The sequence below is a fragment of the Prenolepis imparis genome, unplaced genomic scaffold (genome assembly GCF_030444845.1).
Source record: "Prenolepis imparis isolate NDT839.2.m4 unplaced genomic scaffold, iyPreImpa1.0 SCAF_7, whole genome shotgun sequence".
NCBI classification, from domain to species: domain Eukaryota; kingdom Metazoa; phylum Arthropoda; class Insecta; order Hymenoptera; family Formicidae; genus Prenolepis; species Prenolepis imparis.
In genome coordinates, this window is record NW_028141165.1 from 14,759,233 (window position 1) to 14,777,266 (window position 18,034).

At 35.2% G+C, this 18,034-nt stretch overlaps 3 protein-coding genes across 8 annotated transcripts; 2 read left to right on the forward strand and 1 right to left on the reverse strand.

The window, feature by feature from the left end:
- Positions 1-1,971: 1,971 nt before the first annotated feature.
- Gnptab (N-acetylglucosamine-1-phosphate transferase subunits alpha and beta) lies at positions 1,972-10,153 on the forward strand. Of its 3 annotated transcripts, none has more exons than XM_083041372.1 (9): positions 1,972-2,106; positions 3,731-3,788; positions 4,622-4,900; positions 5,232-5,653; positions 5,741-5,952; positions 6,152-6,932; positions 7,002-7,173; positions 7,258-7,445; positions 8,926-10,153. In XM_083041372.1, exons 3-9 carry the CDS (start codon positions 4,748-4,750, stop codon positions 9,233-9,235), a joined length of 2,238 nt encoding a protein of 745 aa, XP_082897498.1. In that variant the 5' UTR covers positions 1,972-2,106; positions 3,731-3,788; positions 4,622-4,747; the 3' UTR covers positions 9,236-10,153. The 3 variants fall into 3 exon arrangements, with proteins under 3 accessions (XP_082897498.1, XP_082897497.1, XP_082897499.1); XM_083041371.1 differs by lacking the exon at positions 1,972-2,106 and adding an exon at positions 2,115-2,653; XM_083041373.1 differs by lacking the exons at positions 1,972-2,106; positions 3,731-3,788; positions 4,622-4,900 and adding an exon at positions 4,912-5,018.
- Positions 9,786-14,145, reverse strand: LOC145938056 (uncharacterized). 3 transcript variants are annotated; one of them, XM_083041390.1, is made up of 6 exons: positions 14,038-14,145; positions 12,847-13,235; positions 11,407-11,665; positions 10,823-11,007; positions 10,005-10,250; positions 9,786-9,919 (listed from the first exon to the last, which is right to left on the reverse strand). In XM_083041390.1, the coding sequence occupies exons 2-6, from the start codon at positions 13,100-13,102 to the stop codon at positions 9,786-9,788; spliced, it is 1,080 nt and encodes a 359-aa protein (XP_082897516.1). In that variant the 5' UTR covers positions 13,103-13,235; positions 14,038-14,145. The 3 variants fall into 3 exon arrangements, with proteins under 3 accessions (XP_082897516.1, XP_082897518.1, XP_082897517.1); XM_083041392.1 differs by having other exon boundaries at positions 12,847-13,227; positions 14,038-14,118; XM_083041391.1 differs by having other exon boundaries at positions 14,018-14,118.
- A 70-nt stretch (positions 14,146-14,215) lies between these two features.
- On the forward strand, positions 14,216-17,990 carry Iswi (nucleosome-remodeling ATPase imitation SWI). 2 transcript variants are annotated; one of them, XM_083041370.1, is made up of 2 exons: positions 14,634-14,771; positions 14,954-17,990. In XM_083041370.1, the coding sequence occupies exon 2, from the start codon at positions 14,972-14,974 to the stop codon at positions 17,414-17,416; it is 2,445 nt and encodes an 814-aa protein (XP_082897496.1). In that variant the 5' UTR covers positions 14,634-14,771; positions 14,954-14,971; the 3' UTR covers positions 17,417-17,990. The 2 variants fall into 2 exon arrangements, with proteins under 2 accessions (XP_082897495.1, XP_082897496.1); XM_083041369.1 differs by having other exon boundaries at positions 14,216-17,988.
- Positions 17,991-18,034: the final 44 nt, after the last annotated feature.

Sequence of the window (18,034 nt, forward strand, 5' to 3'; positions counted from 1 at the left end):
TAAAATAAAAAATAATGATAATAATGAGAGAGAGAGAGAGAGAGAGAGAGAGAGAGAGAGAGAGAGAGAGAGAGGGAGGGAGGGAGTGAGAGAGTGGGAGTGAGAGGGAGGGAGAGAGAGGGAGGGAGAGAAAAAGAGAGAGAAATATATACTAAATAATATATATATTATATAAATTTAAAAAAAAATATATTAATAATAATAATCTCTAAACAATGTTTTAGAGATTACAATATTCAAAATATTCAAATACGATAATTATATATATATATATATTTTTTAAATTTGTATATTATTTTAATTTTAATTTTTTTAATTTAATTTATTTATTAATAATTATTAATATTATTATTGTTTTATTATAATTATATTATTTTTATATATTATTTTTTTTATTTATATTAGTGTCATTATATAGTTTATATTCAACATAATTATAATAATTATATATTCATATATAAATAATGAGATAGGAATTTAGTAAGGTAAAGTCGGTAAAATATTCTTATTAGTTATCCTCCGTACAGGTTGGAGAATAACTAATATAATCATTACCGACCGTATGAGCCCACCTTAGGCTCTGTAAGAGCAGGTATAATCGTTCGCCATTTTCCGTCCAACCGTATGTAAAAGTTAGGTTCTCGCATATATAGGACACGTACGTCAATACGCCTTTCGGTCTCGCGATTAACCTAAAAATTAAACTTATGTGAAACTCAAAATAAGTATTGATTGATTTTTAATTGATTAGAGGTGTGTTCTTGAACGCGCGACAGTAGAATTTGTTTTATAAGTGTCGTATTTTTCGTAAATCAACACATCGTGTTTTATTGCACGTATTTGGATCAGCACGTTTTTGGAGCAATTTCAAGGGCCGAAGGTATGTTATTTAAATAATATTCATCGCAAAAAATTGTCTTCATATTGCAGTTTTGTCATATTTTCATATTTTGTGTTTTTAGATTAAGTTTTGGCTGTTTGTAAAATGTCAACTGACGACAATTAAAAAAATCCAAGTAGGACTATGCGGCAATGAAATCGAGACACGAAGCGTTGATTAACGAAAAATACAACACTTATAACACGAATTTTACTGTCGCACGTTTAAGGAATAAATATTTAAGTTTAATTTTTAGGTTAATCGCAAGACTGAAAGGCGTATGACGTACGTGTCTTATATATGCGAGAACCTAACTTTTACATACGGTTGGACGGAAAATGGCGGACGATTATACCTGCTCTAAAGGCCCTTGCACAATGCTAGGCGATAGCGATAGGAATAGCGATAGCGATAGAATAGCATCTATTCTCTGTTCCTATTGGTGGAATAAAAAATATTCACCAATAGGAATAGAGAATAGGTACTATTCTATCGCTATCGCTATTCCTATCGCTATCGTCTAGCATTGTGCAAGGGCCTTTACAGAGCCTTAGTTAGAGACATGATTCATGGCATGGTCGTACGCGGGGTACGGTGCGCGCGCCTCTAAGTTCCCCTCAACGTTCCCCCACCAGACCGCCGGAGTGACGGAGACAGCACGGCCTCCATATCGTTCTGTCACAGTATAACTACATACAGTAGTGACAGTGCTAGAAAATCAGCGAGTAAATTTTCTTTTACGCATGCGTTAGCTGTAAGGCTAAGAACATGGCGGACCATAACGTGATCGACTCACGGCTACATCAAAGGAGCCGACAGCTACTGTCACTACTGTATGTATCACGTTTTATATACTGTTTTATAATTTTATTAATACATTTTTAAAATATACTAACATTAAAAACAGAAAATAATTTGCATTATTATCTTTATCTCATTAAAAAAGACTTTGCGTACAGCCAACGGCACACGGTACGATTTTTCGTACTGGATCTGTTAGTATTTAGTAATATATTAAAAATATACTAATGAGAATGCAGCATTTCTAGTATCTTACTAAATATTAGCAGATCCAGTACGAAAAATCGTACCGTGTGCCGTTGGCTTAAGACGTTATCGCGATTCTTAATGTTCAAATGAAGCGCCCGTAAGGCTTACAACATGGCTGACCGTCACGTGATCGACTCACGGCTACATCAAAGGAGCCGACAGCTACTGTCACTACTGTATGTAGTTATACTGTGGTTCTGTCCTTTAGACTGCAGTGTTGCCAAGTTGGGGGATTTTCCCCCAAATTTGGGGGTTTTTTATTTTCTCTGGGAATTTTTAGGGGGCAAAAAAGTTTAGGAGAAGTTTAGGGGAAATTTTAGGGGATTTTTTAAAAGGAAAATGCGATTTTATTTTAATTGAACTTTAATAATATTAGAGAGGCACAGAGCGTCCAAAATTCTTATTCTTCTCAAATTCAACTTTATTAATAAAATATAAACGTTTGTAACTTGTTTTATTACCATCTTTATATATAAGGATGGTAATAAAACAAGTTACAAACGTTTCTCCTTATATAAGAATGGTAATAAAACAAAACACATTTATAACGTCTACGGATCGAAATATACTACACTCTGCCCGCCTGGGTATGCGCAGACAATTGCACGAGTGCGCTTCTCGCTGGACAGAGTATAAAATTGTATAGAAATCTCTAAAAGATGAATAAAAAGAAATACACTCAATCTTATAATAAAATTTGGGAAAAAGATCCAGAATTAATGTGTATGTATAATTTAATTTTTATGAATTACTTAATATATTTAATATATATATATATATATATATATATATATATATATATGTTCCTTATCTCGTCGATTACATTGTTTATTTGGTTATATGAATTTTATTAGAGCCGGAGCACACTTTTGCGCATAAAGCCCCTTACACAATGCCAGGCAACAGGCAATAGAATAGATATTATTCTCTATTCTTATTGGTGGATAATTTTTATTTCCTGTTCCTATTGCCTGTTGCCTGGGGTGCTTTCGCGAAAGATCAAAATGATCCAGATTAAAATGATCCGTGCATTCCGTGCGTTGTGATTGGTCAAATCTGAAATTTCATTGAATAAAATTTCAATGAGAATGGCCTAGTTTACATCGAGCACTTGATACGCGTATCAAGTAGTGAATTTGAGCTGATCAGCCAATAACTGAACCAATGTACTAGTTATTTACTATTTGATACGCGTATCAAGTGCACGATGTAAACTAGGCCATTGACTCTTGTAATGCACGGATCATTTCAATCTGGATCATTTTGATCTTGCGCGAAAGCACCCCTGGTATTGTATAAAGCTGGAAGCACATAAAATTGCAGAAACCATGGGCAGAATGCAGAAACCATAGCGCATGCGCTATGGTCGTCGGTGATTCTGCCCATGGCTTCTGAATTTCCAATCTACATAAAAATACATAATGCATAAGTCACAAGCATAAACTTTTACTTATGCCTGTGACTTATGCATTATGTATTTTTATGTAGATTGGAAATTCAGAAGCCATGGGCAGAATGCGCTATGGCTTCTGCATTCTGCCCATGGTTTCTGCAATTTTATGTGCTTCCAGCTTAAGGGGCTGTATGCGCCTATGCAAAAGTCTGTGCTCCGGCTCATAGAGTACAAAATTTATTAAATGTAATAATTAAGGAATTTATCTTATGAATTTTATTTAAATTATTTACCGAAACTTAATCAAAATACATGCAAAAATTTTTCATGATTGTAATCCACATGATACAAAGCTGTCGTTAATTTAAAAAAATTTTGAATTAATGATCTAAAATTCTTCATTTTAGCATGGCTTGCACCTGATCCAACAGGATGTATGTACGACACGAGCATATTGCAAATATTGCAAGTGTTCTTTAATTGCTCATAAAAAGGATTTACTTAATCATTGCAAATCTTCAAAACACGAACGATATGAGTATAGAATATTCGAATAATATCATGTGCTGTTAGGGATAGTTCTAATTATTAATTAATTCTCTTTAATCAAAGGTTTTACTTCATCTTTTTTGTGATCATCTGAAGAATCTTTCGCATTTAAAACTAAAAATTCTGATAGAGTCGGAGTACAATTTAATTATTTATTTTGATATACTTCGAAATGTTATAATTACGCCGAAATTATACTCAATTCAATACAATTGATTGAATCTCTTAGGGCTCAGACACAGTGAGAAAAATATAAGGAATGCAGAATTAAACATATAAAATAGAAATTATTATAATTAAGTTAAAAAAATTAAGCTAAATAATTAAGTAAAAGATTGAAGATTTAAAATATCAATCAGAACAAAAAAATTTAATTCCTTTTGTTCTGATTAGTTAAATTCCAATTCTTCAATTTTCAATCTTTAAGGTGCCTTTTCATGCTGACGCTCGACGCTCATTTTTAGCGGCAAAAGACGTCACGTGACCAAAATTGACGAATTGGTATCTTTATTTTTGGTCACGTGACGTCTTTTGACGCTAAAAATGAGCGTCGAGCGTCAGCATGAAAAGGCACCTTAATACATTGTTCGAATGTTTTGTACGCATGCGCGATGAAGGTAAAAAGTAAAAATGGACGTCGTATTTTAATGGCTACGACTTAAACTTTTCCACGTGCAAAGACTTCAAAGACAAAATAACGTTTCTTTGACCTCTAGCTTTCCACATAAGTTAATGTCTTCTATTTCTAGTCTTCATGGTGCTTCATGGGTTACGCAAAAAATGCCGGCGTGATTCTTCGTTCTAAAAAACTCGGAATAACCTGACAAGTAATATCACAGGTTGTTTCATGGTTTCGGATTTGATAAAGTTAAGCAATGTTAATTGCATCAAACGTTTTTATTAATATAATGAGCACATGGAAGTTGATACAACGACGGTGTTACGATTTACTCTCATATAAGTACTCGTTGCTTGTGATATTAGTGGCATTTACTTGCATATTCATTGGCATAGTACATTTTGGAGAGGTTAGAATAATGATTTTTATTATTTTATTTTTTTTATGCATGTGATAGGTTTGTGCAGATCATAAGAAGAATTAGTATTTCAAAAATTTCTTTAGTTCTTTAGTTCTTTAGTTGAAAGGTATTTTTTTACTATCTTCTGTTTAATTTTAATTTAATATATATATATATATATTTTCTTTTTCTTTTTTCTTATATTAAAAAATGTATATATATTATAACATTATAATATATTATAATATATTATATATATATATATATATAATATATAAAAGTATGTGTGTATATAGTAGTCTATGCTGAGATATTTAAATTTTAATTGATATCTGATTAGGTATGGTTAACATGGAGCAAGGAAAAATACGAGGCAGTCTTTCATTCCTTCAACGACAATATCTTGGGAAAATCCTTCCAAAAAAAATTATGTCAACACGTCCCTATAGATGTGGTTTACACGTGGGTGAACGGCTCCGATCCAGTGTTTTTAGAAAGTCTTCAGAAACACGTCCCCGTTGTGGATCTGGGTGCTGCAGCTTCGAGATTCAGTGATAAAGATGAATTGCGCTATTCGTTGCGATCATTAGAAATGTATGCACCCTGGGTGAGGCATGTTTACATCGTGACCAATGGCCAAATACCGAGTTGGCTCGATATGGATAATCCTCGTATGACTTTAGTCAGTCACGAAGATATTTTTTTTAATAAAAGTGATTTACCAACTTTTTCTAGTCCTGCTATTGAAAGTCATATTCATAGGTGCTTGGAAATATGTATGAATCCATATTATTACATAATGAAATATGCACAGAGATTTGCAGTAATATTTTTTTTTTATTCTTTTAGAATACCTGGAATCTCTGATAAGTTTTTATATTTTAACGATGACGTTATGTTAGGCGCTGAGATATGGCCAGAAGATTTTATAACTCAAGCAGGTGGACAGAAAGTGTATCTGGCATGGTGGGTTCCAGATTGCTCCGAAGTTTGTCCATGGGCATGGGTCGGTGATGGATCGTGCGACCATGCTTGTAATACTACATTATGCGAGTTTGATGGTAACTGAATAATTTTATAATAATTTGTGTGATATAAATATTATTTTTAAGTAACTATATATATATATAATATATAATCCCTCTAAATTATATATATATATATATATATATATGTTTGTATGTATGTATGTATATATGCATGTATGTATATACATATATATATATATATTTAAAAAATTTTTCTTATAATTGTGTATAGGTGGAGATTGTCAAACAACCACTATTCCTATTGATAGTGAGACTATGAGAGAAAAAGGCGATTATTCATACAAATTTTTGGAAGATTCTCGTGAGAACAATATTAATGGGCTAAATAATATATTACATGATACAGATGTTGATTTATCATGGAATATGCTACAGTCCACAGTTAAAACATTACCTTTGTATAATCTCAATACTTTTAAGTCCATTGACACACTTTACAATCTCAGAAATAATAGTAATGTGGAATTGAATGCACAGAGTAACACGCACATAAAATTTGATGATAAAAAGGACTATAAATCTGCGAAAGACGTCCCTCAACCTGTGTATTCGAAATTTTTACACAGAAATCCTTTAAGCAAAACTGCAAATCATATTGAACAATCAAGACGCTATCGTAATGACAAAAATCTCGCACAATCCAACAGTTCTATTAAGTTCGGTAAATTAACATATTCCAATCAATGGAAACATAATACACGAGGACTCGATACTTACGCAGAATCTTTGCTGTATGTTAATAAGATATATAACACTGTTTACGATCTCGAACGAAGAAGAGTACCAGCGCATATGCCACATTTAATAGATAAATCGATTGTAAATAATATGCAAGAGAAATTCAAGTTTGAATTTAAGAAAACGTCTAGTCATAAAGTGAGAAATTCCGAAGACATGCAATTCGCATTTTCTTACTTCTACTTTTTATCTAGTGAAAAACGAGAAGTACCCATCGAGGAGATATTTGATATGTTTGACACTGACAAATCACGGTAAGAAACAACGTGCCACATTTATAATTAGCAAAGTTGTGATTATTAAAGTTCAATCGATGTTTTTAGAACTTGGTCAGACAGAGAGATAAGAACGCTTTTATCAAGATTATACCCATTGCCATTAGATTATAATCTAGTCATGGAATTTGAAAATGCGATAACGAATTGTTCTCGTGACACAACTTTACCAGAAATTATTGATGTTCCGCCCGGAGAAAGATATCTAGATTCTACTCTCGTAAGTATAGATAATTTTATAGAGTAATAATTGTGTGCGTGTGATATAGCAAATAAAATTATAATTTTTTTCTATTCTTTACAGCCAATAGTTTCTAAAGAATTGATATTGAATTGTGAATCAGTATCTAGAAGAATGCAGTCGAAATTCGGCGAAAGCAGTCGGTATCCGCATGAAATAGTAAAAGCTGGCAAAAATGAAATTTTTGAGATGTTAACCAGCAATGTTTCTTTAACGGTACAATTGTTGGATGAAATTCGGAGAGATCCCAAGTATGTATATCATTTTATATTATATATATACCCAGGTAGCAAGCGTACGTCATTTTGACGTCGAATGACGTCATTAGACATCAAAGTGACATCATTTTGACGTTTAATGACATCAGTTTGCTACTTCGAATATATACTCGTAAAAAAAATTATCGCAACACGTAATTAATATCAAAATTTAGCATAAATTTAAATAAGCGTATCTCCGCGAAAAATTGTATTTCAAAAAATTTTTTTTTGTTTTAAAGGGTAAAGTCTACTTTAAGGAACTTTCGTTCGATTTTGATTTTATTCTCTCCCCCTTTCTCCATCCCTTTAAAAGGAAAGACATGTTTTTTTTTTCAAAAAATTGCATAGTTTGACGAACTCTACGGAGTGTACTAAATTTTTTTCGCAAATATCATCATTACTATCGTAAAATATGGGCTTTTCTCTACAAATTTTAAAAAAAATTGAATACCGTACGATTTTTTTTCGCGAAGTTACGGCGTATCAAAGTTACCTATGCATTTTTGCCTATATATTCAATTACCGCCAACATTAGCATTATCCAATGGGCACTACGGGGAAGTTGCTGGTCGGATTTTGCCCATCGTGTGTGTATGTGTGTGTGTGTGTGTGTGTGTGTGTGTGTGTGTGTGTGTGTGTGTGTGTGTGTGTGTGTGTGTGTTGGGGTAGGGATATATGTTCGTATTTAAAATTGTGTATTTCTGCCTCGCCTTCGGATGACCTTTTATATGAAGATGGCTGCATGATTTTAAAAGACTACCAATCAATTTCCAGCAATTGGAAGCAGCCCTACATCGAATATGGTTCGAAATTCTGCAACCTACAATTAGAGCCTGCATTAATATGCGTGAGCACCTGCAAGAGGTCATCCGAAGACGAGGCAGAAATATACAATTTTAAATACGAACACATATCCCTGCCCCAACACACACACACACACACACGATGGGCAAAATCCGACCAGCAACCTCCCCGTAGTGCCCATCGAGTAATACTAATGTTGGCGATAATTGAATATATAGGCAAAAATGCATAGGTAACTTTTATACGCCGTAACTTCGCGAAAAAAAATCGTACGGTACTTATTCAATTTTTTTAAAAATTTGTAGAGAAAAGTCCATATTTTACGATAATTATGATGATATTTGCGGAAAAAATTTAGTACACTCCGTAGAGTTCGTCAAACTATGCAATTTTTTGAAAAAAAAACACGTCCCTCCTTTTAAAGGGATGGAGAAAGGGGAAGAGAATAAAAACAAAATCGAACGAAAGTTCCTTAAAGTAGAGACTTTACCCTTTAAAAAAAAGAAAAAATTTTTGAAATACGACAATTTTTCGCGGAGATACGCTTATTTGAATTTATGCTAAATTTTGATATTGATTACGTGTTGCGATAATTTTTTTGACGAGTATATATACATGTATATATATTTAATAAATACAAAGGAAGACATATACACATTGCTTTTAGAAAGTTTATTTGCTTGAATGACGATATGGATCCCATTCGGCATACCGAGAACGAAATTGTCCGTGCCTTGTTGAACGATTTCTATCGTTCGCTATATCCACTGCGAAGTACTTTTGAATTGCCGATGCAGTATCGAAATCGCTTCTCTCATAAGCACGAGCTGCTCGAGTGGCGAGCGAATCGTGCAAAAGCTAGAAATTTATTATTATGCCTTGTGGCATTGCTTCTTGCCCTTACATTTTATCACATATTTTATCATCATATACGTAGATTATGCAGAACTCGAGAGTTATCTACATTTCTTGTGTAAAGGATTTATATTAAATCTAAACTATGCGAATGTAAAATTTTATAACAGAACTGATATTATTGTATATATAACATTAATTTATATAACTAATTAAAAGATTAATAATATTTGTGGGAAGAGATACTCGTTCGATAAGAACTTCATATTTGATATTTTCTAAAATTAGATGACTATATTTCTCTGTGATACGGAATGAACACTTTTTATATAATAAAATTTTAATAAAAAGCTCAAAACTATAACAGAATGTGTTTAAAAAAAACTACTACATATAAAGGGATGGGGTGGATAAAGTGATCTTAAAGACGTGTTTTAATGTAAAATAGGATTTTAATGAGAACTCGTAAAAACGTGTGTTATATATCGCGTGTGACTTGATTAATATCAACTATTACATATAATAAACTAATCTCAACCATAATTGCATATAAGTAACAAATATATATCTGAAGATTGAAAACGTGCCAGTTATATATATACATACATACATCATTTTTCTTGTTACAATTGCATTCTCCATATTTATTATGAAGAATATGCACGGTTCCAGTTATTCATGCAAAGATGGACAATTTGTGTGACGGATATTTCGCGGTCCAACCATACCTTCTTGAAGCTTAGCGCACTCAAGCATCCAAGTTGCTACATTCGCAATTTGCTCAGCTGACAAACGACGTCCTATACCTATGTATTTCGATTTCATGTTGAGATTAATTGATCAATTTTAATAAACCCATAGAGATATATGTATAAGGATGCAAAATTATACCTGGCATAGTCAGATGACACGTAATTTCTCTGTTCTTTTCAAGTTCAAGAAATAGACTTCCATCGCTATTGACGTCATCCGTTCCACAGAATTTCTTATCGATTGTATGATCTTTATTCTTTGCACAATCATTACTGATCGAAGAGCCATTTTTTTTATTAGCTGAAGATTCAGCTTTCTTTTCTTCATTATTAGTAAGGTCCCTTTCGAACGAACTATTCGCTATTGGTTCCGTCGACAAATCGGCTACACAAAAAAAAGATTTGAATAAATAAACTATGACGAAAAATATATATACTACTAAAAAAAGTAGGGAACACTTTCATGCCCTAAAAATTGAAAAAGCATTTTGAAGTTTGAAGTTTTTCAACATTAATGCGCTATTAATAGTTAAAAAAAAATGTTTTTATCTTTGTTCTGAAAAATACAGGTTTAGTTTCAAAATCGTGTAACTCGATCAAAAAAAAAATCGTAGAAAAATAAAAAAGGGTTTTGTAGGCAAAATGTTGTAGTAATAGAACTTGAGTTGAACTTTTCCAGAGAAATTTTTTAAGACACAAAACAATGTGTTCTTTTATTGTAAAGTACAGAACAAGGAAAGTAAAAAAAATTTGTAAATTCACCGATAACGTGTTAAGTTGAAGTTGAAACTCCAAGATTCAAAATACTTTTTTAATTTTTTGTCTACGATGATTTTATGCCAAATTTTAGCAGTTTAAAAATAGCTCAATTTTTAAGGTACAAAAAGTGTTCTCTATTTTTTTTTTTTTTTTTTTTTTAATAGTGCAGAAGAAGAGATTGTAGCCAATAATTCATACTCTTCGATGAGACAATCTCATCCTTAGATATTAATTCCGAATCCAAATTAATGTCTACGTCAGTATCTTGACTATTTATGGAGCAGGTATGATCAACAGAATTGTCTTTAAATGCAACGCGTTCTGTCGCATCTTGATCGCATGTACTTTTTTCGCTACCGTCACAAACAAGTCCTGCTAAATATCTAATCAATAAAAACAAAGATTCTGAATATGTCAATCAAAAGGGGCTAATATAGAGCTAAACGCGAGATAAAGGCGCAAGTACAAAAAATTCCTAAATAATTTTAGATATTATTTATTAGTTATTTGTTAGGTATTATTTATAATTTTTGCATTTCTATTTCTGTTTACTGAAGATGGCGCAAAGTGGACCGAAACTTTAATTTTAAACTGACAAATAATACCTAAAATTATTATTTAGGAATTTTTTACTCGCGTCTTTATCTCGCATTTTAACTCTAATTAACCCCTTTTTATTATATATTAAATTGTTTCGAACATTATTCAAATAAAATCATATAAAAAATTAATAGCTAGAATTATACATATATAGAGACAAAGTTGACACAACAAATTCTTACTCGTATATCTCCATAAATAAACTAAACGGAATCATCGCGGAGCCTCCGTCTGGTTCGTGAGTTAACAATTGACAGATCATAATCATTGTTTCGGTAAGATTAGCTCCAAGAAGGCCCACGGCTATAGCCAGAAACTTTTTCACTTCACACGTATCTTGAAATTTTCCGATCGTTATGATCGCGTCGAAATCCTTAGGATCCAAACAGAGACAGTCCCAACGATATGAAACTATCTCAATAGGTAGTGTTTTGTTGTAATCTGAAAAAATCAAAATTAGTATCGCAGTATATACAGAGTGTCCCAAAAAACTTTAAGATCAGCGAAAATATCGATGCATCAATAATAGTTTACAAAAAAATTTTTTTTTATTTTAAATTATAGACAAGGTTAGATTTTTGGATACTGAAACGTGCCAAGTAGCAAATTGACGTCATTAAACGTCAAAATGACATCATTTTGACGTCTAATAACGTCATCGATGTCAAAGTGACGTATGCTTGCTACCTGGGAATTTTCACCAGCACATCAGGTTTCCGAAATAATTGAAGTTTTTTTTTTTTCCCCTTGATATTTAAGATTTTTTTGTGAAAAAGGTTAATCTGGAAATTCTAATTAGATGTCATGAATGAATTGTTCATCCCCTATAAATTGCATTTTTTTTTATTTCGATATCTTACTTTTTAGTCATGTTAGAAAGGATTTAAATACAGAGTTTTGCTGATATAGCAAATAGCGTGTCTCATTTTAATTGCCCATCTTTTTCAAAACAAATGCACTTTCAAAAAAATGTTCCAGACAAAAGTTATATGATCTAATAGGGAACAAATAATGGTAAAATTAATTTTGGAAAAAATAATTTTTTTCCAAAAAATCTTTTCCTCAGAAGTATCTCTATATGAGAAAGTAGCCCTCAGCTTTAATCTTTCATAACATGGCTAAAATATAAGATATTGAAATAAAAAAATGCATTTTATAGGGGATGAACAATACATTTATGATGATTTATTGATCAGACTTTCCAGATAACGTTTATTTTTTTTACAAAAAATCTCAAATATCGCAAAAAAGCCATTTTTTTTACACATTAAACCTCAATTATTTTAGAAATCTAACGTGCTATTTGCAGTATCGTTTAAAAATTTGTAAGAATAAATACTTTGTCTGGTTTAAAATAATTTTTGGCTGTAAACTAGTGTAATTTTTGAATTATATAAACAATTAAAAAAGATAAAAGCCTTCTCGCAACTAAATTAAAATAAAATAAAAAACCCTGCATTGATTTATGTTATTTACTGAGAAAAAATTCGCGAAAATAGTTTCAATTTTCGCGAAACAAAGATATGTAACTTAACAAAGGACATCCGGTGGTTTTGAGATATTCTGTATATAAAATTTATAGACACACGCTTCGCGAGCGAAACTCGCATTCAAACTCGTACTTCCAAATTGTCGAAGCAACACTCTGAGAAATCCCAATGTTAAGCCAGAAGCTGTACTCGGCGGTGGATACTCGAGTCGGGATTTGACCGGCGGCTCCTCGCCATCAGCCAGTGCGCGAAAATACGAGCCGGACCACTTGAGAAGATCGTGAGGCTGCGTGCGTATCGCTGCCTTGCAAAATTGCTTCAGGATCATCGGCAACTTGGCTGGCACCGTGATTTCACGTCCGAATAGCGGTTGCTCGACGAAGGACATCGTTGTTACGCGGCAACACGTTGTTCGAATGCGTTTATTGTTGTGCTACCTGCAATACTTTCGTCGTCCAGGAAACGTCGATAAACCTCGGCTCCGCATAAAAGTGCAAACACATGCAGGGTATCCTGTATAACTGATGATATATAATCGGGAAAGTATAACATAATGTCTTACATAAAGAAAAACAGGTTAAAAATAATATATATAAAATATAATAAAAATTAATTAATAAATAATAAAGATATTTTCGAACAAAATTGATTTTGAAAATTGGAAAACTGATAACATTTTACCTTTTTGAAGGTTGAATAAAATCTAATGATTTTGTATGATATATTATTTAATTTATCTTGCGATAATGACTGATTTAAAATATGTAAAAAGACAAGATTTTCTTTATTGAAGAAATGAGAATTATTTATTTTATATATAATAAATAATACAAGGTTAATTAAAAAATAGTTAGAAGAATAATTTTTGCTTTTTTTTTTTAAAAGTAAAATTCTTTGAAGAAGTGAGCAAAAATTGTTTATATACATATATACATATAATCATAAATTTATATATATAATTATATATATATATATATATATACATAAGGTTAATTTTTTCTTATTTGTTCAAATTTTACTTTTTCTAAATAAAATAATGCAAAAATTAATCTTTTAATTATTTTTCAATTATTCATTTTATTATTTCTATATATATTTATTTCTTCACATATAATATACGTATATGTATTATCGCGCAGTAAACGTGCGTAGAATTTTATTTATTTATTTAAAATAAATATTGTATATTGTTGTATTTAATATATATATATATATAATTTTTTAAATAATTTTAATAATATATATTATTTTAAAAATAATTTGCGTGAATTTCGAATTTAAATATTTTGTTTGATCTGCTCACTTTAAATTTTAAAAACATACCTCTGATTGGCTACCTGAGTATAGAGTCCCTATGAATATTCTAGGAACTTCCTATTCGATCAGCCAATCGGTATGTTCGACTCCGAACTTTCGTCGCGTAAATGTGATATCCGCCTTGACATTACGATCTCATGAGTACAGTGACACTAGAATTTTGGAGGGATAAGCACAACATGGCGAATTGCGAGCTACGACGGTGTTTGATGTTGTAGACGCGGTCGCCAACGACCGTAACAGGTCATCGAAGTGATTATCACTGATATAAACTACGAATACCTCGTACTCTCGACACGGAGGTTTGATTTGCGGAAGAAAAGTAAGTACGTGACCCAGCCGAGTCGAGATGTCTAAACCAGACGAGAACGCGGACACCGGCGACAACGGGGACAACTCGAACGGGTCCTCGGCGGAAACCACGTCATCCAGAGGCGGCGATTTCGAGACGAAGCTCGAGACGGATCGCAGCAAGCGATTCGACTACCTGCTGAAGCAGACCGAGATCTTCTCGCACTTCATGACGAACAATCAGAAGGACAAGGCTGGCAGTCCGTTGAAGATGAAGGCTGGCAGACCTAGGAAGCAACCGCAACCAGAGAATCAACCCAAGCCCGATTCAGGCGATCACAGGCATCGGAAGACCGAGCAGGAGGAGGACGAGGAGCTACTGGCCGAGAGTAACGCTAGTGTAGCACCTACCACTCGCTTCGAATCGTCCCCACATTACATCAAGTCCGGTGAGTTGCGAGACTATCAGATACGAGGTCTGAATTGGATGATATCGCTCTATGAACACGGAATAAACGGGATCCTGGCGGACGAGATGGGTCTGGGTAAGACGCTGCAGACCATCTCCCTGCTGGGATACATGAAACACTTTCGCAACATTCCTGGCCCTCACATTGTTATCGTTCCCAAGTCTACGCTGGCCAACTGGATGAACGAGTTTAAAAAATGGTGTCCCAGTCTCAGAGCTGTCTGCCTCATCGGAGATGCCGAGACCAGGAATACCTTTATCAGAGACGTGATGATGCCTGGTGAATGGGATGTGTGCGTAACATCCTACGAGATGGTCATCAAGGAGAAATCGGTGTTCAAGAAGTTTAACTGGCGTTACATGGTGATAGACGAGGCTCACAGAATAAAGAACGAAAAGTCCAAGTTATCGGAGATTCTCAGAGAGTTTAAAACCACCAATCGTCTTCTGTTGACAGGCACACCGCTGCAAAACAATCTTCACGAACTGTGGTCTCTGTTAAACTTCCTTCTGCCGGATGTATTCAATAGTTCGGACGATTTTGATTCATGGTTTAATACAAATAGTTTTCTAGGGGATAATTCATTGGTCGAGAGGTTACACGCGGTCCTAAGACCGTTTCTTCTCAGGCGTTTAAAGTCCGAGGTGGAAAAGGGACTCAAACCCAAGAAAGAGATCAAGGTTTACATCGGTCTAAGTAAGATGCAACGAGAATGGTATACCAAAGTACTGATGAAGGACATAGATATCGTGAATGGCGCCGGGAAAATTGAGAAAATGAGACTGCAGAATATCTTGATGCAATTGCGTAAGTGTTGTAATCATCCATACTTATTCGACGGTGCTGAACCCGGACCGCCGTACACCACCGACGAGCACCTCGTCTACAACTGCGGTAAAATGGTAATACTCGATAAGTTACTGCCCAAGTTACAGCAGCAGGAGTCTCGAGTCTTGGTATTCAGTCAGATGACGAGGATGCTCGACATCCTGGAGGATTACTGTCACTGGAGGTGCTTTAATTATTGCCGGTTGGACGGTAACACCGCGCACGAGGACCGGCAGCGACAGATCAACGAGTACAACGCGCCCGGTAGTGAGAAGTTCATCTTCATGTTATCTACTCGCGCCGGTGGTTTGGGTATCAATCTGGCGACCGCCGACGTAGTCATCATCTACGATTCCGACTGGAATCCGCAGATGGATCTGCAAGCGATGGACCGGGCGCATCGTATAGGTCAGCATAAGCAAGTACGGGTCTTCAGATTTATCACGGAGAACACGGTAGAGGAGAAGATCGTCGAACGAGCCGAGGTGAAGCTGCGTCTGGACAAGCTCGTGATTCAACAGGGACGGCTGGTCGACGCCAAGCAGACGGCGCTGAACAAGGACGAGATGTTGAACATGATCAGACACGGGGCGAACGAGGTGTTCGCGTCTAAGGATAGCGCCATCACTGACGAAGATATAGACACCATATTGCAAAAAGGTGAGGCCAAGACGGAGGAGATGAAGCAGAAGCTGGAGAATCTTGGTGAGTCCTCGTTGAGGAATTTCACCGTCGATGCGCCCACGGATTCCGTGTACCAGTTCGAAGGCGAGGATTATCGCGAGAAACAGAAGATTCTTGGGATAGGCAATTGGATAGAGCCGCCCAAACGGGAGCGTAAAGCCAATTACGCCGTAGACGCTTATTTCAGGGAAGCCCTGAGGGTATCCGAACCGAAGGCACCGAAAGCTCCGAGGCCGCCGAAGCAGCCGATAGTCCAAGACTTTCAATTTTTCCCACCGCGACTATTCGAGCTGCTCGATCAGGAGATCTATTATTTTAGACAGACGGTCGGCTACAAGGTCCCGAAAAATCCAGAACTGGGATCAGACGCCGCCCGGATACAGAAGGAGGAGCAGCGGAAGATCGACGACGCTCAGCCCCTCACCGACGAGGAGATCACCGAGAAGGAGAAGCTGCTCCTCCAGGGTTTCACCAACTGGACCAAACGGGACTTCAATCAGTTTATCAAGGCGAACGAGAAGTACGGGCGTGACGACATCGAGAACATCGCGAAGGAGGTCGAGGGAAAGACCCCGGAGGAGGTGATGGAGTATTCGGCCGTCTTCTGGGAACGTTGCCACGAGCTTCAGGACATAGATCGCGTGATGGCGCAGATCGAGCGAGGCGAGGCCAAGATACAGAGACGCGCCGGCATCAAGAAGGCCCTGGACGCCAAGATGGCCAGATACCGGGCGCCCTTTCATCAGCTGAGGATAGCCTACGGTACGAACAAGGGTAAGAATTATTCCGAGGAGGAGGACAGATTCCTCGTCTGTATGCTGCACAAGCTCGGCTTCGACAAGGAAAATGTATATGAGGAACTGAGAGCTACGGTCAGGTCGGCGCCGCAATTCCGCTTCGACTGGTTCGTGAAGTCCCGCACCGCGTTGGAGCTGCAACGTCGCTGCAACACCCTGATAACCCTGATCGAACGCGAGAACCAGGAGCTGGAGGAACGCGAGAGGCAGGAGAGAAGGAAGAAGGGTGGTAGCTTAGGAACTAAACCTACCTCGAAGCGAAAGCAGGAGAATTTGCCGGCGCCTCAAGATAAGCCGCGAAAAAAGAAGAAGTAAGAGAAAAGGTGAAGAAGGTTCTCCATCCAGTGTCTGCGACGAGTTCATCTTCTTTCTTTCTCTCTCTCTCTCTCTCTCTCTATCTCTTACGACTTTTTTATGCCGCGATTGAGAAATACGGACCACGGTGTATTCGTTGGACACTTTTTCTATATATTTACAAATCTATAAGTTTTCACAGCGAACTCTACGACGCCTATATATCTTCATCACTGTAATAGGATACATTTTTAAATAACGAACGTCATTTAGGATTCATCAAATCGTTCAGTGTTTATAATTTAGAATAAGAGTTCGAAACTAGATTTTTATTAATGCTGCGAAATTATTCATCGCGATAACTTTATCTTAGTATAGTTTCATTGCAAAATGGACTTCCCTCGGTAAATTAGAAAAAAATTGGAAAAATATTGTGAATGTTTTTCATATATCACTTCATTATGCTGAAATATAAGAGATGTATTATTTATTTTTTTTTCGGATCTGTTAAGCTCTGTAGAAGAGTCATTAATAAAATCCTTTTCTTAACAAATCTCAGAGGTCTTGTCAATTCGAATTTTGCATTAATTTATAGCGTTTTTATCAACTCGTATAAACTATATCATATCTATGTATTAT

What these genes read in the sequence shown, in the direction of transcription:
- Iswi (XM_083041369.1), top strand. Translation starts at nt 14,381, where the DNA reads ATGTCTAAACCAGACGAGAACGCGGACACCGGCGACAACGGGGACAAC.
- LOC145938056 (XM_083041390.1), bottom strand. Translation starts at nt 13,102, where the DNA reads ATGTCCTTCGTCGAGCAACCGCTATTCGGACGTGAAATCACGGTGCCA. An exon ending in GTTGCTTCGACAATTTGGAA is followed by an intron (nt 11,666 to 12,846) that starts GTACGAGTTTGA and finishes TGATTTTTTCAG; the next exon opens with ATTACAACAAAACACTACCT. An exon ending in GTGTCATCTGACTATGCCAG is followed by an intron (nt 9,920 to 10,004) that starts GTATAATTTTGC and finishes CGAAATACATAG; the next exon opens with GTATAGGACGTCGTTTGTCA.
- Gnptab (XM_083041372.1), top strand. Translation starts at nt 4,748, where the DNA reads ATGTTAATTGCATCAAACGTTTTTATTAATATAATGAGCACATGGAAG. An exon ending in ATTGAAAGTCATATTCATAG is followed by an intron (nt 5,654 to 5,740) that starts GTGCTTGGAAAT and finishes TTATTCTTTTAG; the next exon opens with AATACCTGGAATCTCTGATA. An exon ending in GAAATTCGGAGAGATCCCAA is followed by an intron (nt 7,446 to 8,925) that starts GTATGTATATCA and finishes CATTGCTTTTAG; the next exon opens with AAAGTTTATTTGCTTGAATG.